General features: G+C 37.0%; 3 protein-coding genes across 3 annotated transcripts; 1 reads left to right on the top strand and 2 right to left on the bottom strand.

The window, feature by feature from the left end:
- Positions 1-2,388: 2,388 nt before the first annotated feature.
- LOC103040430 (nuclear cap-binding protein subunit 1) lies at positions 2,389-13,278 on the bottom strand. The gene is made up of 23 exons (XM_007228028.4): positions 13,089-13,278; positions 10,369-10,457; positions 10,110-10,210; positions 9,845-10,001; positions 9,644-9,751; positions 9,429-9,550; positions 9,239-9,308; positions 8,833-9,048; positions 8,104-8,201; positions 7,936-7,999; positions 7,678-7,788; positions 7,300-7,364; positions 6,488-6,550; positions 6,178-6,252; positions 5,969-6,072; positions 5,654-5,776; positions 5,449-5,551; positions 5,135-5,228; positions 4,332-4,435; positions 3,809-3,926; positions 3,505-3,651; positions 2,908-3,021; positions 2,389-2,721 (listed from the first exon to the last, which is right to left on the bottom strand). The coding sequence occupies exons 1-23, from the start codon at positions 13,120-13,122 to the stop codon at positions 2,608-2,610; spliced, it is 2,394 nt and encodes a 797-aa protein (XP_007228090.2). The 5' UTR covers positions 13,123-13,278; the 3' UTR covers positions 2,389-2,607.
- Positions 13,279-14,450: 1,172 nt separating this feature from the next.
- On the top strand, positions 14,451-20,686 carry LOC103039598 (thiosulfate sulfurtransferase/rhodanese-like domain-containing protein 2). The gene is made up of 9 exons (XM_007228026.4): positions 14,451-14,878; positions 15,846-16,135; positions 16,953-17,061; positions 17,160-17,282; positions 17,775-17,880; positions 17,990-18,105; positions 18,200-18,358; positions 18,479-18,617; positions 19,536-20,686. Exons 1-9 carry the CDS (start codon positions 14,747-14,749, stop codon positions 19,766-19,768), a joined length of 1,407 nt encoding a protein of 468 aa, XP_007228088.3. The 5' UTR covers positions 14,451-14,746; the 3' UTR covers positions 19,769-20,686.
- atp6v0e1 (ATPase H+ transporting V0 subunit e1) lies at positions 20,054-24,172 on the bottom strand. Its single transcript, XM_022665720.2, has 4 exons — positions 23,948-24,172; positions 23,222-23,269; positions 20,450-20,558; positions 20,054-20,362 (listed from the first exon to the last, which is right to left on the bottom strand). Exons 1-3 carry the CDS (start codon positions 24,049-24,051, stop codon positions 20,465-20,467), a joined length of 246 nt encoding a protein of 81 aa, XP_022521441.1. The 5' UTR covers positions 24,052-24,172; the 3' UTR covers positions 20,054-20,362; positions 20,450-20,464.
- Positions 24,173-24,745: the final 573 nt, after the last annotated feature.

A 24,745-nucleotide genomic window follows, 5' to 3' on the forward strand; every position in this document is an offset into this window, starting at 1 on the left:
GATTAAGATTTCTGCTGGGTGGTATTTGGTCAGACGTGTCTTGATAATGATAGTGTTGGGCAGAGGTCCAGCCATTGATTTGTCTCCTCACGCTCTCTCTTTTATCTCTACCTGCCTACACACACACAGTGCCGGTGCTGTGTGGCTGACTGCTGCTTCTTCCACACACAGAGTACAGAGAGGCTGACACAGCCATAGTTATCTCATGTACAGTGTGAGACTGAACACACACCGAGGAGAGTGACAGAAAACTCTCTCGAGTTTTTTTTCTAATAATGTCATTTGTTATTTCAGTCTTATTTGCTGTTGGTATCTTTAACATCAGTGTGTTTGTGGTGATGACCAGCATATTTATTATCACTTAACTTAATCACTTGTCCTGAGGGTTAAGCTAGCCCTATCTGGACAGCATTAGTTTCTCAGGGGGACGCCTGTGGAAAATATTTTACACTTATACTCCATGATAAAACTCTTGCATCCGGATTGCAATTGAAAAAAACAGGAAGACCACAGAGTTATTTTTTTGGCTTTCTCGATCACTACATCGCGTTCAGTAGCTCCTCCATTTCCACTCGGACTGGAATAAAATGATTGAGGACCCCCCCATAAAAGAGAAAATTACCCCTGTCTGGATAGAGCTAAAGTCTTTAGTTCTAAATTGGCTTCTTAAAGATTACCCTCAACTAAAAAAGGCGACATTTACACCAGTATCCATATATTTTCAAAAACTTGAAATCGGCCTGCCTTTCGGCTTTCTGTGCATAAGAAAACAGCATTTTTGAATGTTTTAAAACTTTTGATTTCGATGTTGTTTTGTAGACAGGAAAATTGAGCTTTAGGAAAACTCTAGCTATAGCTATATATTCACTTATCTATGTGCAAATACTACTAGAATTCAGATTTTAACATTAACAAAACAATGTAAATACTGTTCTATTAAATTTTTTGTAACTTTGCTATTTAATCTTAGAATCTGTAATTGTGTGACTTGTGTAGAATATTACTTGGCAAAGCTTAAGCCCCTATTACACACTATTCCCTATGTCACCCATACAGACCTGGCATGTGTTCATTTTTTTATACAGATAAATGCAGGCAAGTCATTAGCCAACTAAAGAACTATTTCAGGGTTCTCCATTTTTAAAGTCAAATTTAATGCTTAAGACCTTTATTAGGCCGCAATAAATATAATTTAAGACTCAAAAATTTAATAATTTCTTTGTTAGAAAATAAGTAGTTGTATTGGATAATTAGTTTTATTTCACTGCTAACTTTACTTTGTTATCTAGCTTACCACTAATGTTAGCTAGCTTGCCGCTAAGCTTAGTTCTCTCCCCGGTAAAGTAGCTAACTCACCGCTTATATTATGTTAGCGCGCCAGTAATGTTATTCTGTTAACTAGCTCTCCGCTGACCTTAGTTCTCTCCGCAGTAATGTAGCTAGATAACTTGCTGCTAACGTGAATATGTTAGCTAGCTCATCGCTAATGTTAGCTTTGTGCTAACACTGTACTTTCCCATTGGTATTAAAAGCACAGTCTGAAAATGTAATACCTACAGCAAATTTACGACAATTTATTTCTAATTGGCCCTACTTACCCAGATTTTAATATAAGACTTTTTAAGGACCTGCAGAAACCCTGCAATTAACCAGGCCAACCTGGGTGAAATGGGCTTGTTAGAGGTGCAACACGAAGGGCAATGGAAGCCTAGTGAAGCCAACCCAAGTCCTCGAGGACTCCCTGCTCTGTGCTTTTAACACCATCTTTACCTAAAGAGTTGCTGGATCAGGTGCGCTGAGAGCAGAGAAAACACTAAAATGTGCAGGAAAGGTCTCCTCTGTGACCTAAATCTTAAAATCAGGGCCAAAGTAAATCTTAACCCTGATCCCAGGAGTGTTTTACATGCTTCATTACACCTTATCCAGGCAATCAACTCAATACTAAACTCTACCAGAGTTGGTAAGGGTGTGATGAAGTAGGAACAAAACAGGGTTCTAGATAATGGTGTAAATATTACCCATCTCAATGATAAACCTGAATTGAGTAACCACAACACATTCCTAATTCTCAGAGGAAGAAAAAAATACAAGACACGGTTCTTTTCTTAAAAAAGGAAGACATTTCAGTGTATTTCTTTACAATTTCAAAACACCTCATTACAGTGGCAAAAGAGCTTCCACAATGCAGGCTGAGACTCACGACTCCTTTTTATAATTTCTCCATCAAAATGACATAAAATACATATAAAAATGCAGAGAATTCTGATGTCAGGCTTGCAAGAATAAATCTGATGGCCACTTTCTGTCCACTTAAATTTGGGTAAAAAAAAAAAAAAAACTACTTTATAGCCGAGCCAAACTATAATTAATAGGGTAAAATGGGGGGGGGGGGGGGGGGGAGAAAAAAAAAGAAAAAAGAAATTCAAAAAAGGGTACACAGTCACTACAAAAATAATATCAATGGTCGTTCAATGTCTCTACTACTTGAGAGGAAAACAATTCATCTTCATGATGTTTGGTGAAGGTAGCCAGTAATCTGAACGTCACAAAACATACAAGCAAAAACAGAGTCTGAACCGGGTGAGGGCGTAGCTGCTGGCGAGTCAATCAAAGCTGCAGAGCACAGAACTGCTGGTACACAGCCAGGATATGGTGGTCCAATTCAGCTGTGAAAAGCAGGTTCTCCAGGGTTCCCACATACTGCTGAATGGTCACATGATGCTGTCAATCACACAGGAGAGGACAAGTCAGATATGTTACTTTTTTTCTCCCCAATACTTTTTGCTATGTACATAAGACAGAGCACTATAGACAAAAGCGGTTATAAAAAACATGTAATGTAAACTGCTTGATTATTACCTTTTTTATATTTATTAATATTCAATAGATATATAAAATGAAAAGTACCATAAGAAAGATCTGCTGCAGCCGCTCAATGCAATTCTTATACCAGCAGGTGTTTATGTCCATGCTTGCCGTCTCACAGCGAACTAAGTGCTCCGTCAGCAGCATGATAAAACGCTGAGAGAGAAAGGGAGAGAAGTAGCATGAATAAATAGAACCAGTTAAATAAGAGACTCTAACTGCTGCTGAAAAATTAAATATAGGGTAAAATGCTAATTGATCATCAGAAACTAGGCTTTGTGTGGTACGATGCTGCAAGACAGTCAAATATGCTCATTATAGGCAAGCATTTCTAAAGGCAACACTATAAGTATCTACTAAAAATCTAGACCCTGGATGGATTAGTGTATTTATGGCAAATACTTTGAGGGTGGGGCTGGATAACACATTAACCTTTCCAAGCACACTGTAATGTTCTTTACCGTCTCTCAAAATGAAATGTACTTTACTTTTTGAAATCAAACATTTAAAATGAAGTCAAACTCTCTGTGCCGAGGGTTGTGAGAGTATTGTTCTCTTGAGAGGAGTTTCTGGCAAGTGGTGTTAAAAGCCTCCTTCTCTACTAAGCATTCAAACAAATGTTCCTGGATGTAGATTTACCTGAAAGATGACAAGGAAGAGGTTCTTCTGTTCACTCTGAGCTGACTCCACTTTCTCCTGTAGCTTCTCAATCTGCTCCTCCAGCTGTCCATCCTCGTCCTCACTGTTGTTCTTCTCCATGTCCTCTTCATCACCACTGTCCTTCTGCTGTAGATACAGAAGCAGATGAAGGGATAAAGTTTTCAATACCCAAACACTTTTCCTATAGCAGGCACAGCTACTGACCCACAGCTGCACAATTTGCTTCATTTTTCAAGATGTATTAACTTAAGGGAGGCTGCCTGACCAATCTGCAAGCTCTTACCTTTTTGTGCTGCTGTTTCTCCAGTTTGTCCTTGGCCTCCTCAAGCTCCTTTTGGATCTTCTGGACATGTTTGTTCATCTTCCGGATAGTGGAATGAAGAATCTCCCACATGTAAAACCTGGCCAGTTCCAAAAAGCAATAATGCTCATGTTCATGTTAACAGCACAAATTAGGTTAAATTTGGCAGAAAATGGCAGAAAACCCATATGCAGACATGTCAACCTTTAAAAAAGGTTGAGCGGCATGAGCGGCCATGATCACATTCCCAAAAGGCAAACTTGAGATGACATGAGGGAAATACGAGATCAACAATATGCATGCTTACTTTAAAACATGATATTTTACTAGTATTATGCAAATCACGTACATGTTGCCAGGTCTGCAAATGTGGAAATCATACACAAGTGTGTGCATAAAAAATCTGACTATATTGGTGTGCATGTAAACAGGATTTTTGGTATTTTACACAGCTCCAGCAAACATCTTTGGTTTGACGAACCAAGAAATATATCATGAAAAATACCTGGTAAAATCATGAGCCATGTCAGGGGAGAAGATCCAGTTTGCCACAGCAGCACAGTCAACTATCTGAGTGCGAATCATCTTGTCCACCAGCACTGCGATCATCTGAAAACACAAACAGACCAGCCATAAATTGAGAGCAATATATTATAAAGGCATGTCAGATCAGTTCTACAAAAAAATCTTAGTAATTGCTTTTATAAAGCTAAACAAAATAAGCTATTCAGTTTTTATATTACTGGATTCTTACTAAAGTACTCCAGTCACAGTAAGACTAATTATAATTACCATGTGACTGTAAGGGTTAAATTTCTCAAGCTAGATCAGAAAGTGCTTTCCACATGCTCGTCATGGAATAGCATTACGTACAGTGTGTATACATTGTGGGGTATCTCTTGTGAGTGAGTCTGAACACTAGCCAATGTGCTCATGGCAAGGTGACATGAATTTTTGTTCATATCGAACTAGATCTGACAGTGGGTGCCATTTTAAAAGCTGTGCAATCATTTAACTTTTACAAAATATGTTGCAGAAGGCATTACCATCCACAGTGGACAGTGCAATAGGTGTTTATAATCATGAACAACAGTGTCTTAAAATAACTGCTTATGTCCAACAAACCTGTTAAGCATCTTTTAGCCAACCTCATCAATTCTAATTATCAGCTATTATTTTGTATGTCAGTTCACTCAGTACTCCATGTGAGCAGTGTAACCAAGTGTGACAACCAACTTGACACATATGAGAACAAAGCAGAAAACACCTTTTTGTCTCCCTACAAATGCATCAACTGGCATAGCTAACCTGTGGGTGATTCCTCCAGGCCTCATAAACCACTTTAAGAATGTGCAGCTTTCCCTCATCAGTTTCAGTCAGAGCTTTTAGCACTTCATGGAACCTAAGAGATGAGAAGAAAGCAGACAAGATGAGAATGATAATCAACAAGAAGTTATTTATCACTTAAAGCATCAGTAATCAAGACAATCCACTACACACAACTACTGTCTAAGTACATTCTACAAGTCATCTTCTGTTGTCTAGCCAGAACAAAAAAAAGTTGGAGACAACAAAGAGGGCTGCAGGCCAGCCAGTGTGAGATTCTGGAACACTGCACTCACTTGGCAAGGGCACTGAACGAGTGACTGAAAGACTTGGCAGCCAGATGTAGCAGAGTCTGCAGGAACACATCTATTTTCAGAGGGTTGAAGCCATCTCCTTCATCTAGAGAAAGGAAAGAACTGGATTAAAAGAGGGGAACTGCATCCACAGATCTCTTCTGTTAAGTATTTCTGCATTAGAAATGAGGAACAGAGGAAAATATACCATCATCGTCCTCCTGGTTGGGATTGGGAACTTCTTTCAAAATGGTGAGAAGCTCCTCATTTGAAGCCCGGTTTTTGATAGCATTGGATACAGTTATTGCCATCGGATAACCAGGCAAGGAACCTGAAATACAATCAACAGAGGTCTCCCTTTAATAAATTTCAAGAGGTGGTTCTTCAGAAATTACTCTTACTAGATGATAGTTAATCAAAGCATTTACCCTAGACTGCAAGCTACCTACAGCTTAAAAAAAAAAAAAAAAAAAAAAAGCACGTCTTTGACTGTCACAAGAGTCTTATAGCTGAAAGAACTTACTCTTGCTCTCATCATCGTATTTATACTGGAACAGTGGTTCAGCTGGGATTAGAGCAGAAAAACTAGCAGGCACGATGTCTACGATCCGTTGGTGATAAGAGAGTCTGTAAATCAGATATAAAAATAATTATTAAAAAAAATAAAATAAAAAAAAGATTATGAATGAAAAATGTTAAAATGTCAAAAAATGTTAAAATCTATATACACACCTCATGGATTTCTCCAACACTTCTTTGACAAATTTGGGCTTGGGTTTGTCAAGGTCCACCGTTAAACAATCAGCCCTAAACGAAGAGATGAAATCAGCGATAAACTGAATAAAATGTGACTTTAAAATGATACAGTAAGTACGTAATTTATAAATTTAACTTCAATATGAATTCTTTGTGCTTAAAGTTGTTACATAGAACTGATTTGTTTGCTTATAAAATATATATAAAAATATTAATCTTGGAAAATACAGCTTATAATTAAGTGGATTCATAAACTATGTAGATATAAAATGCACATGAACCTTACCAGTCTTCCCAGCTCCATCTGAACTGAAAGTTGCTCAGATGATGAGAGAACCAACTGATAAACCTGAAACAGGAACAATGAGCGAAATTGAGGGAAAAAGCATCATCAAATTCCTGAATAGTTTTAAAATAAGTACACTGACATGCCATATGTCATGGGACAGAATTATGTAATGTTTCATAACTTCTGCCATTTCCAGTTTAAGCTTGTGGATCAGGGTCCTCCTGCACTGAATGTTGATGTAATTTCTGTTAGTCACTTTAATGTTAGCAGAGACAATTCTAGCCAGATAGCACAAGTCATGATAATTTCCACCCACTGCACTGTCCACTATGTTGTAATGCCTTCTTTGATATTACTGCTACACATGACACTTAAATGAGGAACTTATAATGCTCACTTTCAAAAATGCAACATCACATGCACTGACCAGTTTTAAACTTTACTCACAAGATCACATTTCAAAACTTATACAGGTGTCTATTTTTCCACGCCATCCAAAACATACCGCTATTTCGTGACTTTTGGCATGCTGTGTATAATCAAAAATGTAAGTATTTGGGGAGTAAAACCATGCTTCTTATGGCATACGCCCTTTCACTATACAGCCTTAAGATAAACAACTAGAGATTTGTTAGTAAAAAAAATTAAATGCCATTAATTTGTGTAATTAAGGCACACTGGAACAGACCTATACTTGCCACCCCGTTGTAAACTAGGCTGGAGCGCAACCTGAAATTTCTTGGGTGTCCCTGTGGACTGGTTTGTTAGGCAAATCTATTTCCCTCAGAGAAACACATACGCTCACTTACCGGTCTATGCATGATGTGTTCATTGTGTCCAGTCTCATGTACATCATTTCTGTAGCTTGAGCAAGCTAAAAGCAAGCTAAAGTTAAGGTTTAATAAAACTCTGAATATGAATTAGGAAAAGAATAGCTTTAAGCATCACACATTAATTTAGAAGAAATCTTAGATGCATCTTCATTCTATACCACACAACTACCCTCTGAGCAATATTACTTATCTAAGAAAATGATACATCCTTCATTGTGTAGTTTTAAGGATATATCCAAGTTAAAACACTAGTAACAGAATAGTGGATTTTCCCCAAAGCATACAAACTCGCACATTCTGCACAATGTGTAAAGAATTAAATATGGAAAACAGTCCAGCAGTAAGAAAGGATACAACTTGGGGTAATGATCCAGGCTGCAGCTTACAGAGCTCAATCAGTAAAGCCGTGTACATGACATCAATATGAGGAGGAGAAGGCAGCTGGAATAGCTCACCAAAGATCACCTAAAAATGCAAAATATGCAAACACTGAGATAAAATAACACTTTATATTAATATATATATATAGCTGCTGGAAAAAATGGGAGGAAAAGGCTCATGAAACGTGGTTTTGAAGTATTTTAACAGATGCACTGAGATCCTGGAACATACCTCAACAATATGATAGTTTAGAGGAATCTTGTTTTTGCCAGGATAACTCAGCAACTGAGCAGCACTAAAAACCAGAAGAAAACAAAGATTAGACAAATTACCATCAGGTAACAAACATAACTGAAACACATTTTTTTTCTATTTTATATAGATATGGATAGAGCTTACCAGGTCTTCCTCTCTCTCCAGTGAGATTTGATGATGCAGTGTAGGTTCTCTTCAATCACAAACCTCTCCACAGAGTGACTGCCAGGCATGACAGGGCCCTGAGAACCAACACGAATAGAATTAATGTATATTGGATTTACCGACCTGCAGTGCAACTAGCGTTGAATAATTTACCGAATAACAAACAAAAGATTATAAACAATTATAAACGAAGACTGAGACTATAAACAAATTTAAGTGAAGTGCACCTTTTCCTTTAAAAAATACATTATTCCAAAACAATATATTATAGTTTATCCATGCATATGAAGCAAATACAATTCATATCAGAGCTGCATGTTACTAAAAATAGATTTGCAATTATTTTTCTGTTCTATATAAATCAATATTTACAAGTCAGTAATCAAATTGTTATATTAATAATGCACTGTGTTGTCTCTACTGGAATAACAATTATATTGATCTGGTGCATGGATTGATCTGGATCATGATGTGCATGTGCAATAAAGGTGTTAAATGGTATAATGCTCAGATCTACTTAATACACGCATAAATGTGCACTCAAGCAAAACTTAAGGTTTAAAAATGCTTAGCCCTGCCTCCAGTTCACACCATTATTAGGTATGAGCCGAACCACTGACATTTAAAAGGCCATTCAAACATGGGATTGGTAGTAGGTTCCCTGCTGGCCTCACCATTGGCTGCAATACAGCCATGCCCAGGACGCACCTCAGGAGCATCGGTGTAGTCAAACATGCGAAAGATGACGCGAGGCATAGGGTAGACAGCATCGTCAGAATGGGCTGGCGGGGTGAAGGGAGGCAGGTTGTGCTGCAGAGCCTCGCAGAGCACGCTGTCAAAGGCAATGTACGGCCTCAGGATGTGTCTCTCTTGCCAGCGATCCTTCTTCAGCTTCTGCACTTGAGCCCACAGACAGTCCAGATACTGAAAGAGGAGGGGATAGAAGATTTAGAGTGAAATAATTGACAGCAATTTATTTTTTCCGCACTTTTAACTTCCTTTAACATGCAATAAAACATTCAAAATTCCACCATTGTGAAAATCTCTCTACTAGACAAGTTTATCTGGAAAACATTTAGGCCACTGAAGCCAAAGAGAATTACATAAATCTAACCTCTTCTTGAGGGTGTGGCTTCTCTGCTGTCCAAACCTGCAGCATTGGCACATGGGTCTTCTGTCGCCTCCTGAAACACATCACACACACTTTGTTAGCCCCAGATCACCCCATGGTCTGGATCCCATAGGACCACAACAGAAGAAGGGGAGGGGGAAATAAAAAAAATTATGAATAAATTAAGACGCACTTTAGATAGCCATCAATCTGGTTAAGCAGGCGATCCATCTCCACATCCTTCTTCTCATAGAGCTCCTTTCCAACCCAGGGTAAACAGGACAGCACAGCAAACACGTACCAGTCCGATCGCACCTGTAAAAGATAAAATGTTAGCAACTGTTAAACCAAGGCATTATTTTTGAGCAAGCACAATATGAGAACCATGAAACATTTTTCTAACATCACCTGTGGTATGTCTTCCTCCTGGGTGACACTAACAAAGTTTTCAAACATGGCAACCATAGAAGGAGCAGCAATGACATGGCAGTTCACCAGGTCGCTAAGAAAACGCACCTATAAAAAAAAGAAATTGAGCAGGTTAGAAACATTATATTGGTTAGAAAGGTTAGAAACAAATGACATTTGCTTCAGTCTGGAAATGCTCACCAAGTAAACCGCTTCAGTGTAGAGGTTGGACTTCAGTGTCTCCTTAAGCTGCCTGATCATGGCCTCAACAAACTCCCCACCAAAGTTATAGTTCCGTGCATTTAAAAGGCCCACCAGTGTAGTGTACACAGTCAGTTTCTCTGGCAAAAGTCTTGCTCTGTTGAGAAATTTGATTAGTCATATTTAGTTATTCACTTAATTCTGTGCTTTGAATTGATTTGATGTTGATCTGAACAAAGACACAAGTAGAGCATAAACAACTCACACGGCACACAAGATGCGCAGGATTTTGTTTTTGAAATTGGGCAGATCTGCTTCCAGGACACCTGCAAGGCCTTCCAAATTGCTCTCCAAGGAGGAGGTACTCTAAAAGCAGAAGAGACACAAACAGAAAAGTTGGCTTTTGTACCAAACATATTAGAGCAGCATTCTAGTAACGATAAGACAAAAAGCTAACAATTATAATTTATTGACAATTTCATCCTCAGCTTTAAGGAGAGCATTAAAATGTTCTGTGGTCTTACCTTTTCTCCAACTCTGCATATCAGTGATTCTAGTCGGTCCTCGATTTCAATTGGCTCAGATGTCCTCCTCCTTTTGTGAGGCTGACCTCCTGTATTGCAAGAGAGAAACACACTGATTTTAACATGGTAATTCACACACACTCTTGTTCCACATCAAACAAATTCAAGAAACTGATACTACAGGTAGCAAATAAGAACCACGTCAGTGGTCATCACTAGGTACACACAGGTACTCTACAGTAGTTTGGCTTGTACTATTTTTACAGTGTCCTAGATAGGAGCATCTGCTAACAAAATACACTCTAACTTAACATATTAAACAGCAGCTGTCCTCAAGATTTGTTTGATATAAACTGAAAGTAGTTGTGCTCCTGAATGGGAAGACATTGTGATGTTGTAAATATTGTAATGTCATTATTGTGCTTCTGATACCATTCCTACAAAGCCACATATTTATTCTTAAAACAGGGTGGTCTGGTAGGTCCCAGAAGCTTTTTGTGGTTGTTAAACTTTTGTTAATGATGATGATACAAGAACTACTGAGAACATGGAGGCACCATAACTGCAAATTCAGACTACATCTGCTCATGAATGCATGTACTAATCATTAAACCAAAGGAAAGAATTAGAACCCAAGAGAGCTGGCAAGAAGTGAACAGGACAGAATCCTCACTAAAACCACCATATGCATTCACTGTGAAGAGAGACCACAATGCACATTTTGAAGTACCTTTTAGCTTACTCACTGCAATTGAATGTACTGTCACTGAGTATTATAACAATATTTAGAAACAGGCCCCCTTTCCTCAATTTAACAAATAGTTTGCTCAATAAGACCTCTCATGATTACCACTTTTCAGAAATTGTAGCAAAATTGTAATTTTATGATCATCTAATGCCACCGGTAAAATGATAACAATAGTGCAATCATTCAAGAGAAAAATTACATTTTAAGTATTAAGACCATACATAAAAACAGTGTTTTAACAAAAAGTCATTAATTATATTACATTATAGCTATACGGGGACATGTGTATAAAATATTTTTATTTATGTAGCTTTTAGAACAGATCTGCACACTATTGGAATTTTCTCAGGAAGTTTCTTACAATAGTTGTTGCTTTTCCTTCACACTGGGAAACTCCAGCTCATCCCAAATCACCATCTTAGTTGGGTTTAGATTAAGGAATTGTGGAGGACAAACACTTTATTTGTTTTGTTTAATTCAGAGTTCTATATATGTGTTCTTTAATTGTTCCCATGTCTTTAATATTTATATGTACTGTAGAAAATTAATTAACCCCTTTACAGGCCTTGGAACGTATAAAGGCTACAAAATGTAGATGACAAAAGCCCTTTTCTCTGCAGTAAAATAGGATTATTCACATTCAGACAACGTTGAGGGCTTTGAAGACTCCTACAGGTTACTAGGAGAAGCTGCCTGTTCACACTCTCCTCAACGCAATCATTTTAGATCAGCAACAGGATCAAATCCAAATTTTGCAGGTTTGAACACAGAAAAAAAAAAACAATTGTAACGAAACGAAAGGTGTAGAGAACATTCAGGAAATACTGTATTCAGGAAATACTGGTTTTAAAATGAAGTTTAGGAAAGTTGCAATTTCAAGATTGTTATTCATTATATTGTTAAAATTGCAGGTTTACTTACATTTAAAAATATATATATTATAAGTATAATTAGAATTTGTAGAAACGTTAATAATCAAACGGGAAACCTTTTCATATAATGCTTGTATAGAAATTCTTAAGATTTAGGAGTGTAATATCAGGCAAAAATAACAAAATGACAAAAATGTTGGCCTGTCAAGGTGTTAACAGTTAAAGAAATAAAGAAAAACACTGAAAAAGAAGGCGTGTATAAACCTTTGACTGGTACTGTAGCTATAAGTTAGTATTAAATAGTTTTTATTGCGAAAGATATTTTATTTAAAATAATCGAGCATTCGTTTAATAGAATGTATTAATGTGTTCACTGTGCGAATAATAAACACTGAGTCTAGTCTCATTAAAAAAAGGAGGGAGGACGATATAGCACCGTTACACAAAGACATACGAGCTTTAGGTAAACACTTAAAAAGCTAAATGGAGCACGATGTGGAGTATACATACTGGTAACAGCTAAATAATTATCTTTTTTGTTGGAAAATTAGCTCTGAGCCTCCTGAGGAGAAATGGCAGTGAAACAGCATGCCTGTGTTAGCATTAGCTAGCTAACGTTAACCTAGCTTAGCTAAGCTTGCTAGTTAGCTATTCCGTTAGCTTCAACTCGAACACCATGTTTTAAGTACAAATGATTAAAAGTTTAGTAATTAAACCAAGAAAACGCAAAATATATCCAAAAAATAGCCAAATAATACCTGCAGAAATCGCTATACTCTGTTAAACTACCCTGCGCCATTGTTTAAAGAAGGGTATTAGTTAGCTAGCTAACCTAGCCCTAGCTAGAGTATCTACCTAAACCGCTAAAATAGCTAGCTAACAGCAACTCATGAAGCTAGGTAGCTAAGCTAACTCTCCATTCCACCTTAAACAGCGCAACGATCGCAACGAAACACCTAAAGCCAGCCCCCGACTCCTGAACCTCAACTGGGGCTCTATTTAAGGTGGACCGGAAAATTTGAAAGGTAGCTAGTTAGCTAACTAAATAAGACAAACTCCAGCCTAGCCGAGCAAACGGCGTCACACAACTCCGCACTCACCGTCGTTCTCGTCGCTGTGCCTTCTCCTAGACATCTTTCAGCGCTCGGTTATCGGTCTACAGATGTTTGAAGTCCTCCTGTGTTATTTTTACAGGTTTATTCTCCTATTTTTTGGAGCCCCGAAGCTAAAAATTTGCAGAAGCTACAGCAGCGAGCCGCCACCACCGTGGAAAACTAAAAGAGGGCGGGACTGTTTAGATACTGTTCCGGAGCGGCAGGAGCTCAACCAGAGAGTCTACACAGAGGAGAATACCCACTTAAGAACGTGTTACTCGTATAGTGCCCATCAAAATTAATGGAACACTGAGGCAAATCATTTTATTTCTGCTGTAGACTGAAACCATTTGAGTTTGACATTAACAGATTATGAAGCAAAAGACCAACATCTCAGCTTTTATAACAGGTATTTACATTTGGACCTGATACACAATTTAAAAGATAGAACCTTTTATCTTAACCCACCCAATTTTTTGTAAGCTAAAATATTGAAACTTGACTGTAAGGTGTATTCCTGTATAAGAAAGTCATCACTGGTGTACTAAGTAACAGATGGCAAACCAGCAGACCAAGGAAAACCACAGCATTTGATGCTCTGGTATCTTCTACCGGACGACATCAAAGCAAAGATGTACAAAAGAAAATCCTTGTAAGGGATAGGTGGGGGCAGAAGATACTGGAGCATCCGAGCCTCAACAACCAGATTCTGGAACAGCTTCATCCACTAGGCAGTCAGACTTCTCAACACACAGAGACGAAGCTGGATGAAAGGGTCAATTAAAATTGAGATAAAGATTTTGTGTTGATGTGTGTGTGACAGACATGTGTACTGGAGATTTATGGAAACACAGAACAAATTGAGTCCTGTATTGTTCTGCCTTTCACACTGAGAATTTTCCACAGGTTTCTGCAATAGCTACAGAAAATTTAGTTTATTTATTTATTATTGCAACACTTAAGTACACAAAATGTTGAAAACTTTAGTACTTCCACAAAAAATGTTGAAAACTTTAGTACTTCCACTTAGTACAAGCTTAAAGAACACTTCAACTTCTATTTAAGTCACTTTTTGGACAGAGCACTCAAGTCTGGACCTCGTAAACATGTTCTGCCTACAGTATCCACTGATATACAGATAGATTTTTTCTTATTTATATTTTCCTATTTTTTTAGTGAAAGACTTTCTCTACTTTTAAAATAAAGGAATATCCTAGACGAGTAGTTTGTTACTAATTAAATTTGAGTTTTTAGCCATTTAGCTCCATTCACCCTTATTCATTGAGGACTCCCTCGCTGGCTCCCTCTAGCGGCATGCAGGGGTTTACTGATATTTCGGGGGTGATATGAAGTGATCAGTCTCTCCGTAAAGCAGCTCTGGCTCTGCCGACACGCCAGTAGCAGCAGCAGCAGAACTGCATGGCGGAGAGAGGAGTTTTATAATAACCCTTGTTTATCTGTTTTAGCTCTTAAACTAGTAACTGATTTATTTCTGATCATTTAATCAGGATTTACTGTGGTCTGAACAGCCTGGGATTTATATTATAACCCCCTGTATGGCTCCTGTGGTTGATTTAGGGAGCTGTAGTGTGTTTAGAGTGTGATGATCAGTAGTCTGCAGTATTACCTCGTGTAGAGATATATCAGCTGATACTCAGATTAATATGGACAGTGAAGATCTGGCAGAGTCTGTTCTTATTCATTTGGATGTGGAGACTCTTATTGCCGGGACTCTAAAGCATGAGAAGTGCGAGATTTCAACAACTCGAAAGTGCTACTCCTACATAAAGAAGAGGGTAAGTTTATTAGCTTAGGTTACATTGTAATAGTTAGCTAAATGTGACACTTTTTAAACTCCTAATTTATAGTTTTTATATATTTATTTAGTCTACACTTTTCTACACAGTTCACAGGTTGCATAACACTAAAACAGTGCACAATTTTAAAACATATACATAGATTTGACATTTATTAAACATATCTGCACTGTCTACATGTAAAGGCTTCTCTGCTGCAACTGATGTAAATAATTTTTAGTTTATTATTTTTTAATGTATATATCCTAATACATATGTTGTTTATATTTTGGTTCACTGATGGTAAATAACGTTAAATAAACGTTAGTCCTTATGTTTTGCCTCATAGGCATCAGTTTGTTTGTAATGTTTTTAAGTAAAAGGTCCTCCCCCTTAAACAAAATCATTATTATTATTATTATTATTATTATTATTATTATGTAATTTTTTACACTGCAAGAACATGGTGCAAGCTATATAATTATACACAGTATATATAATTTTCTTTACAATATAGTTGTTTACAAACAAACATAGCATTGGTTCAGTGTTGACCTGAAAAAAAAAAAAACTTCAGTACAATAAATGTTGAAAACGTTTGAAATATATGTTGAAATATATATTTTTAATTCAGTGTTTTTTCATATTGCCAAGGGTATCGTTATCACAAAAATACCATGAAATATTGTGATATTATTTTAGGGCCATATCGCCCACCCCCATTGCATATTTTTTATGCAGAAATTATTTAGAATTAATATTTGTATGGAAGAAGCATAATAAATGCAAAGAGAGTAAAGAGGTTCAGTTGCCATCTCAAATATTGACATTTTCAAACTTAATACATGAACAATGTAATATTTGTTTAACTATAATAAGAATTAACTTACGTTTGTAAAGTTTACATTAAGAAACTGCTCTATGTTTATTGTTGTTTGCACTCACAATAGTCTTCTGTGACTTTCAGACTTTTGCAACATTTGTGGCGTCTAAGAGGGTCTCATCGTCTCCTACTGATACCTCACCGGTTTGGCAGTGCTGTGACGAGACCTTTTCAGACCCGTCCTCAGTCCACAAGCATGTTTCCAACCTCCACGCTGAAGAGATCGAGCAGCTCACCACTGCGGCCCTGGATCAGATGCTGAGCCAGAGCGAGGAGGCTTTTCAAAAGCAAGAAGACCCAAATGAGAGCCAATCAGACGATCCAGCCTCCTGGATACCCAGCACAAGCCATCTTTCTGAGGAGGAGCTCAGCAAGTAAGAGATTCCTTTAGTATATGATTATTTTACTGTTAGGCAAAAAAAAAGAGTTTTTCTTGAGTTATTCTTTATATTAGCATTTCATGATGAATGTACACATAAAAATGCTCAGAAATAAACTGGAAAAGAATTCTTTTTTTACTGACCATTAAAATTTTTTGGTTTTTTTTCTTACAAATTTTTCCAACATTGGCAATGTATGGGGTATATAATCAAGAGGGAGATGGATGATCACAAGCCATCAAACCAAACTGAACTGCTTGAATGTTTGTAGTTATCCAAAAGCAGTGTGTAAAACTGGTGAAGGAGAATATGCCAAGATGCATAAAAACTGTGATTAAAAAACAGGGTTAATCCACCAAATATTGATTTTTATGAATATGAACTTGTTTTATTTGCATTATTTGAGATCTGTAAATACATGCTCTAAATGACAATATTTTTATTTGGAATTTGGGAGAAATGATGTCTAAATAATAATGTTCATTTTACTCAAACATATACCTATACATTGAAACTGATTCAGAAGCAGAATTTTTCCAGAGCTGTATATGTAACAAAAGTATTGCCAATTCTAATAATATTAGAGTAGAAAGATATGAATCGATTAGTCAAAATATTACTGTTTATTTGTGTCTGGATCTGGATTCGTGCAAGATCTGTGAATTAATCCAAAACACTGGTACCTGAGAGATCTCAATGGATCTACTGTTAACATTGTAATCCTAGATAAGCAGGGCACCCTCTCTGATGACACTTGTTTAAAACCCATATTTTAACTAGTGCTGATATTAGTTTTGTTGCCCTCTTCCAGAGGTCCAGGTGAAGTCCTCCTGTATTACAGCTACTGCCAAATACGAGATCCCAAGCTGATTTGTTCTTGGCAGTCTGAGCTGTGTTCAAGACTTCATCTCACTGGCAAGGTAAACGCAGTGCTCTCCTCCTGATGAGAATCTTCACATGTGCATGAATTGTCACAGTGTGCTGTTACACTACTCTGGAACTTGTGCTCCTCCTGCAGGTGCGTGTGGCCACTGAGGGCATTAATGGAACAGTTGGTGGAACCAAAACGGCCACAAAGCTTTACATCAAGGCGATGCTGTCACACCCCATTTTCAAAATAATGCAAGTGGAAGATTTTAAGGTAGTCCTGCAAATGAGATTGTCTGTTAGGGCTGGTCAAATCAGATTTGCCTGTTTAAAAATAATGTTTGACTCTTTGTTTGTTTTATATAATTATCTAGCAATACAAAAAAAAAGATTCTATAAAAAAAGAGACACCACTTATAATTTAATGCAGGCAAATTTAATTACTTGCAGCCATCATGCCATCCCCTATTATTTACTGTTAATTTATTCACTGTTAACTGGAATATCACTAGTAACTTCTTACAACACACATACCGGAGAACCATGTTTCCTCCAATCATATAGTGTCTATAGATTTATATTCTCTAGATTTTTGTTTTTAAAAAGATTCCAGTATTTTTTATATATTAATACAAATGCATATTTCCTAATACTTTTGTCCTGTCCTCTGTGTTGCTGTAATATTGAAAATTTGCCTGCTGTTGTACTAATAAGGGAATATTTTATCTCATATTAAATAAACATATGTATTTGGGTTTGCTCTCAGACCAGTGAAGGTGGTGCAGAGTGCTTTTCTGAACTTAAGGTTGGTGTCTACAAAGAAATTGTCCCAATGGGTGTGGATCCAGATACAATTTCCTACAGGTTAGCAGGTAAATAGAAACAGTTTCATTCAGTTAAATTGTGATTGTTAAAGTGTGTCTTTACTTATTACAAACTGTGAGTTTCTAATTCCTATTCCTTATTGGTCTTTTAATACAGGAACTCATTTGGAACCGGAACAATTTCACAAAGAAGTGCAATCTCTGCTTGAAGATGCATCTTCAAAGAATGACACGATACTTCTGGACTGTAGAAACTTCTACGAGAGTAAAATTGTGAGTCGGTTTTCTACTGTTCATATAAAATTACACCTGTTTGATCATTTTGTTTAGTCACATTTTAAATCCATGGTAAACAATTTGTCCTCAGGGCCAGTTTAAGAATTGTTTAGCGCCTGACATCCGCAAATTCAGCTACTTTCCTGACTACGTGGAGAAGAACCTGGATCTATTCCGCGACAAAAAAGTGCTTATGTACTGCACAGGGGGAATACGGTGTGAACGAGGGTCGGCCTACCTTCGCTCAAAAGTGAGTTTTCAGTTATTATATATATATAGTAGTATAAGATGAGGTGGTATGATAATGCATGAGACAGTATTAGCTGAGACATTATTAGTTTCTCACTATCTGCCATCTTTAATTCTTCAGAATGTGTGTAAGGAAGTGTATCAGCTGAAGGGTGGCATCCACAAGTACCTGGAGCAGTTTCCTGAGGGCTTCTACAGAGGAAAACTCTTTGTGTTTGATGATCGTTATGCAATCTCGTTCAACAAAGACATCATCTCAGGTACAGTATATAAAGAAAATACTACAATAGAAACATTTTTTACCCTTTACACAAACAATATATGAGCAAAATAAGTTATGTGTAAATTGTGTGTTATGTGTAAAATGTATATATAAAAATTTATATGTTTAACTGGGTGGCATCTTTACAAATGTATCTGTTATTAGTCATTGGTTATATTCTAAATTTCATACAAACATGATATTGTGATTTATTTTACCCTCCTGAATCAGTCTTAGATGGTGATTTAAATATTATCCAGATAACATAATTTTAAGGAGACAATTTGTAAGAAAAAAAAAACAAGCAGTTCTTTGAGATAACAATTCTCGATCAAATTACATACTGCTATGCAGTGGTTATATAGTGTAGCCAGTTGGGTTCTTGCTCCATCAAATGTAATGCTTTTTAAGACCTTAATAAATATAATTTAATGCCCAAAATATAGTCGTAGTCCTTTAGTAGAATTTTTCTTATTGTAGTGGAAATCAAAACTTAACGTTTCCCCATTTATCTTTTTTTTTTTTTTTTTTTTAATGCAGATGCAGAACATGTTAGCTAGCTCTTCGCTAATCCTAGTTCTCTCCCTGGTAACGTAGCTAACTCACTGCTAACTATAGTATGTTAGCTAGCTCGTTGCTAATGTTAACTCCACTAACCTTAGTTCTCTTTCCAGTAAGGTTAGCTAGCTTGCGGCTAATGTTAGTTGGCTCTAAGCTATCCTTAGTTCTCTCCCCGGTAACTCGCCGCTAATGTTGTTCTATGTTCTTTCCCACTGGCATTAAACCATGTAAACATTTACAGTAAATTTAAGATAATTAAGACCTTAATTATCCATATTTTAATTTGACATTTTAAGACTTTTTAAGGATTCATGGGAACCCTGTAATTAATGTGTATTTCCTCACTTGTCTACAGATTGTAGGTACTGTGGAGCCCCTTGGGACCAGTATCAGCTATGCTCTACAGACTTCTGCTGCCAGCTGGTCTTGTCCTGTTCCTCCTGCAGGCAGAAGGGTCTTACAGCCTGCTGTCCTGTGTGCCAAGCCAAAGAACAGAGGTCCAGTTCCAGCCCCTCACCTGGACGTCCACACAGAGAGGAGTGTGAGTGTACTGACTCACGGCCCAGGATCCCTAATGATACTTTATGACGGGGTTATTGATGCGATTTCCCAATTAAAGGTTCAGATGAGTGTATGAAGCATGCATGATGTTCAAAATGACAATGTGTATGTCTTTCATGACAAAGTTTTATATATCAGATTTTAATGTCAGGTTTATATCTGCTGTAAGTTTTAATATCTCACTTCAGAGCATTAAACTGCCATACAGTGGCATGTGCTACTTATTGCTTTGACTTGAAAACAGTTCATACTTTAGGATTTTAAGCATGAATATTGATTGATATTTACTGTAAATCAGAAATAAATGACATCTTCATTTCCAAATCTTTATTCGTAGCCATTTACTCACATTTACATAAATACAAAATAAGGAATGACAAGGAAATGCATTACACCACCACAGGGTAAATGTACCAATACAATGGGGGATTTAACAAGGCATGTTTGGTTTGTTCAGTGTGTTTTTTCAAAGATCACAACACCAGTCTATACAGCAGTTTGTGACAAACATCACAGCCCAACTAATTTTTTTTCAGTCAGAACTTTACATAAGGCCTCAGGAATGAGACGTATTCCTTTTTGAGAAAGTGAAGACTTAAACTTTGGTTACTGTACAAGCATCTGCAAAAAAAATATATTGTGGTTATTGCACTTGTATTTTTTGTATGTTTATCAAAAAGTTGTACAATAAAAAGCATGATAGTTTACCTGACGCATGATAAGCTATGCCCAGTGATAATAAAGGTACCAGATGGTGTCGTTGCTCAACGCTGGCCCAAACAACGGGTTCAGTTGTGCTAGTATCGCGATCAGCCAACTGAACAGGCAGAAAAATGTACACAAAGTTACAACAAATACAAGACATTCTTACAACTAACTGTAACTAGGGCTGTACAATATATTATATAAGCTATAAAATAAAGAACTATTGTACTGGTTTCCAAAGGAATGACACTTTTTTATGTTTGTCTAAAAACAGGAACAAGATCTAATTCAAATAATTCAACTGTAAACTGTCTAAACACTACATTAAATTACATTTAGCAGACGCTTTTGTCCAAAGCGACTTACAATAGTGAAGTACAAAAGTAATAGAAGGGGAAGAAGAAAAAGAGGTTAGAAGTAGTTAGTTTGTTAGAGGTGTTAAGAGAGTAAGTGCTCTTTGAAGAGCTCTGTCTTCAGGAGTTTATTAAAGATAGCGAGAGATTCTCCTGATCTGGTAGTGGAAGGTAGTTTGTTCCACCATTGGGGAACTCTGTATGAGAACAGTCTGGATTGCTTTGTGTGAATGTTTGGTAAAGTGAGGCGACGTTCATTGGAGGAGCGCAGCGGCCGGGAGGTGGCGTAAGCCTTCAGGAGCGAGTGCAGGTAGGAAGGAGAGTGTTCTGTCATCACCTTGTAGGCGATTGTAAGAGCTTTGAATTTGAAAAGAGCAGCAACTGGTAGCCAATGGAGCTCAATGAGCAGTGGTGGACAGAATGATGGATAATGTACTGTATGTACTGCCTCCTAGTGGTTATCCTGACCATGAAATTGGAGCCTAACCCTGTATCTACATAATACATAATAGAACTAGTGTGCATTACACTCAGACACACACCACTAGCTACACAACAACAGGTTGGTGTGCACCACAAACTAATTCACAGGCCAGAACTTAAATATCAATAGAGTGCCCGTGTCCTGTATCGACTGCCATGTGCTCATTTTTTTTTTTTTTTTTGCTCTGATCAATAGTCACTGAAAGCCTAATAACCAAAGGCAATGTCTGACATTCAGCGGATGTAAAACATAGAACAATTACAGCAGAAGAAAGAGGGCCTTTTATCTTATTCTGATGGAAGACAGAACATTGGTAGTCCTGCTTTCTGCTCCAGACCAGTTATCTACCCTCGATTCACAGCCTGTTAGACTACACACATTTAAACTGCATTTCTGTGTCCTAGTTATATAGCAGCACCTGGATATATAATGGGACTAATTGAGCATTAGTATTACTACTGCTCAGCCTAACAATTACTATATCAGTACACTTGAGACATATGTGGTGTTAAAGTGACTTCATACCCATTATTAGTAATTTATATTTATGAACAGCTCTGGAAAAAAACAGACCACTTAATGATGTTTTTCCTTGATTTTACAAAATAAAAAAAACCTCTGGAACATAATAAAGAGGAAGATGAACTGCTTGACTTTTTGCACCAGAAGTGGCAGGAAGTTATCCAAAAGCAGTGTGTAAGACTGGTGGAGGAGGATGTCAAGATGCATGAAAACTGTGATTAAAAACCACGGTTACTCCACCAAATATTGATTTCTGAAAACTGATTTCTTAAAACTTTATGAATATGAACTTGTTTTCTTTGCATTATTTGAGGTCTGAAAGCTCGGCATCTTTTTTGTTATCTCAGCCATTTCTCATTTTCTGCAAATAAATGCTGTAAATTACAATATTGTTTTTATTTGGGGGAAAATGTCTGTAGTTTATAGAATAAAACAACAATGTTAATTTACTCAAACATATACCTATAAATAGCAAAATCAGAGAAACTGAACCAGAAACTGAAGTGGTCTTTTAATTTTTCAAGAGCTGTATATATAACCTTTCATATTATAAGGGGCTTAGCCCAGTGAATGAAGGGGCCAACCTCTGTGAGTCTTCGTTCCTCCAAAGGTTTGTTCCAATGATGTACAGAAATATACATTTATATTCAAGTCAATTTTATCTTGCTCATATGGGGTTACAAACAGTTTATGACCAAAGTGTTGGCACCCCATTTGCCAACTGTGGAAAGATCTTAAAATTGCTTTTGGGAGAAGGCATGCTTCAAATATGCTAGATCTGGATAAGTTTACATACTTTTAACAGTTTAAATTCCACTTGAGAGGTGTAAAAAGATTGCTGATGGTTACAGGATGCGATTAAATTCTCTTACTTTTTTCCAAAGGGTGTGCAACCAAATATTAAGTTGAGGGAGCCACTAATTGTGTGAGGACCATTTTTGGAGTATTGGATGAAATTACATTTATTTTGGACCAACTTTTTCCCCCCATTTTTTCAATCAAATTTTATTTATATAGCGCTTTTTACAACTAATCTTGTCACAAAACAGCCTTACAGAGATCCAAGCTGCTTATGAGTAAACACCACAGCAATAGTGCAAACAGTGGCAAGGAAAAAAACTCCCTCATATTAAAAGAAAGAGACCTTAGGAAGAACCAACCCCATCCCCCTCTGTTTGACCCAGACAGCTATACAAAGGAAAAAAACATGTATAATAACACGTGTTTAATTGCAATCAATTCTGGGAGAAATACTGTATTTTCTGGGAAAATGTCAGGGGTGCCAACACTTTCGTTACTTTAGTTTAGTGTGAAAATTGTGATATTAAATGTAAAATTCAACATACAACTAAGTTTGACTTGAGTTTTTGTATCTAATTCTGTGCAAAATACAGCAAACGCTTGAGTTATACTTACAACAGGTAGCAGCAGACTGCAGTCAGCACCAGCATGGTCACAATAACCCTTGGGTCACAATAAAAAAATATGGCAATTAGTGAATTAATGACATAAAATATTTTTAGCACTTTATATTAAACATCAATTAGAAGTAGTTTGAAGCTCAGAGCTCAATAAAATACAATAAAACACAATACAGTAGCTACAATAGAAGGTGTCACTTGACTGTCACATGATTCATGATACATAGCCAGTCCTTTAAAAGGGGAAGCAGCACAGGCTGATTAATCTTCCACTCAGACTGGAATTCCCACTCCTTTACTCAACTTTTAGATCAAATACAAACTCCAGGCTGTTTTTAACACATATGTACTTAGTTTACAGACTGAAAAAATATATATATTTGGTTGTTAACAGCTTATTTAATTGTTACTCCCTGTATATGTGTGTCAACAAACCTACCTAACATAGCTGACCAAATGTAAGGTAGCTAAGCTAGTTTCGCTAGGTTGGGAATACAAGTTAAATTACAGTTAATTCCTTCAGCTAACACTTATTAAAGTTAATAACTATGTATAATACTCTTTATACTGTTCACCAAACATATAAAACATTTCACAACACACTTTAAAGCTATGTATCTCTCTAGTTACAGAGTTTTCAGCAGCTGCTGCTCTCGCAGCCTGTAGTCCTGTTAGCTTTAGCACCAGGTGCTAACACTCACTCACACAGACTCAGACTCACCCTCGGTTGGGTCCTTTAGGAATAAACCACGGCACCACTCCTCCAACAATGCCCCAGAACAGGGTCATCACACACATCGGGATCACGAACGACAGCTCCGCCATGGTCTGCTCTCCCGGGGTTAAACTGAGTCCAGTTTTAATGGTTAAACTCGCGCTGCGAACTTCTCCCAACTCCGACCTGCAAACTTCACAACACCAGCGGAGCGGAGCGGGAGGGGCGGGGCCAGGGGAGGAGCACGTGACCTGCCTGCTGTAGGCGGACTCCACCACAGCCTATGAAAACTTGTATTATTAAATTAAAGTCAAATAATAGGCAAATTATGAGATTATTCATTACATTTAACCAGTAAAATCCCCTAAAAAAGACTATGGCGAATGATTTTTTAAAAATTATTTACATTTTGTTTAAAAGTTTCTCTGATTTTGCTATTTATAGATATGTGTTTGAGTAAAATGAACATTGTTGTTTTATTCTATAAACTACAGTCAACATTTCTCCCAAATTCCAAAAAAAAAAGATTTCATTACAGAAAACGAAAAATGGTGAAACTAACAACAAATATGCAGAGCTTTCAGATCTCAAATAATGCAAAGAAAACAAGTTCATATGCATAACGTTTTAAGAGTTCAGAAATCAATATTTGGTGGAATAACCCTGTTTTTTAATGACAGTTTCCATGCATCTTGGCACGTTCTCCACCAGTCTTCTCCTCCATCTTCCTCTTAATTATATTCCAGAGGTTTCCAATTTGGCTAAATAAAAGTAACTGATAATTTTAGGCAGTGTATATATCAT

This window comes from Astyanax mexicanus, chromosome 2, assembly GCF_023375975.1.
Source record: "Astyanax mexicanus isolate ESR-SI-001 chromosome 2, AstMex3_surface, whole genome shotgun sequence".
Classification (NCBI taxonomy): Eukaryota; Metazoa; Chordata; class Actinopteri; order Characiformes; family Acestrorhamphidae; genus Astyanax; species Astyanax mexicanus.

What these genes read in the sequence shown, in the direction of transcription:
- atp6v0e1 (XM_022665720.2), bottom strand. Translation starts at nt 24,051, where the DNA reads ATGGCGGAGCTGTCGTTCGTGATCCCGATGTGTGTGATGACCCTGTTC. An exon ending in CCTAAAGGACCCAACCGAGG is followed by an intron (nt 23,270 to 23,947) that starts GTGAGTCTGAGT and finishes TTGTGACCCAAG; the next exon opens with GGTTATTGTGACCATGCTGG. An exon ending in GCAGTCTGCTGCTACCTGTT is followed by an intron (nt 20,559 to 23,221) that starts GTAAGTATAACT and finishes CTGCCTGTTCAG; the next exon opens with TTGGCTGATCGCGATACTAG.
- LOC103039598 (XM_007228026.4), top strand. Translation starts at nt 14,747, where the DNA reads ATGGACAGTGAAGATCTGGCAGAGTCTGTTCTTATTCATTTGGATGTG. An exon ending in GACTTCATCTCACTGGCAAG is followed by an intron (nt 17,062 to 17,159) that starts GTAAACGCAGTG and finishes CTCCTCCTGCAG; the next exon opens with GTGCGTGTGGCCACTGAGGG. An exon ending in ACTTCTACGAGAGTAAAATT is followed by an intron (nt 18,106 to 18,199) that starts GTGAGTCGGTTT and finishes ATTTGTCCTCAG; the next exon opens with GGCCAGTTTAAGAATTGTTT.
- LOC103040430 (XM_007228028.4), bottom strand. Translation starts at nt 13,122, where the DNA reads ATGTCTAGGAGAAGGCACAGCGACGAGAACGACG. An exon ending in ACTACACCGATGCTCCTGAG is followed by an intron (nt 8,202 to 8,832) that starts GTGCGTCCTGGG and finishes GTTGGTTCTCAG; the next exon opens with GGCCCTGTCATGCCTGGCAG. An exon ending in GTGTTGGAGAAATCCATGAG is followed by an intron (nt 6,073 to 6,177) that starts GTGTGTATATAG and finishes TCTGATTTACAG; the next exon opens with ACTCTCTTATCACCAACGGA.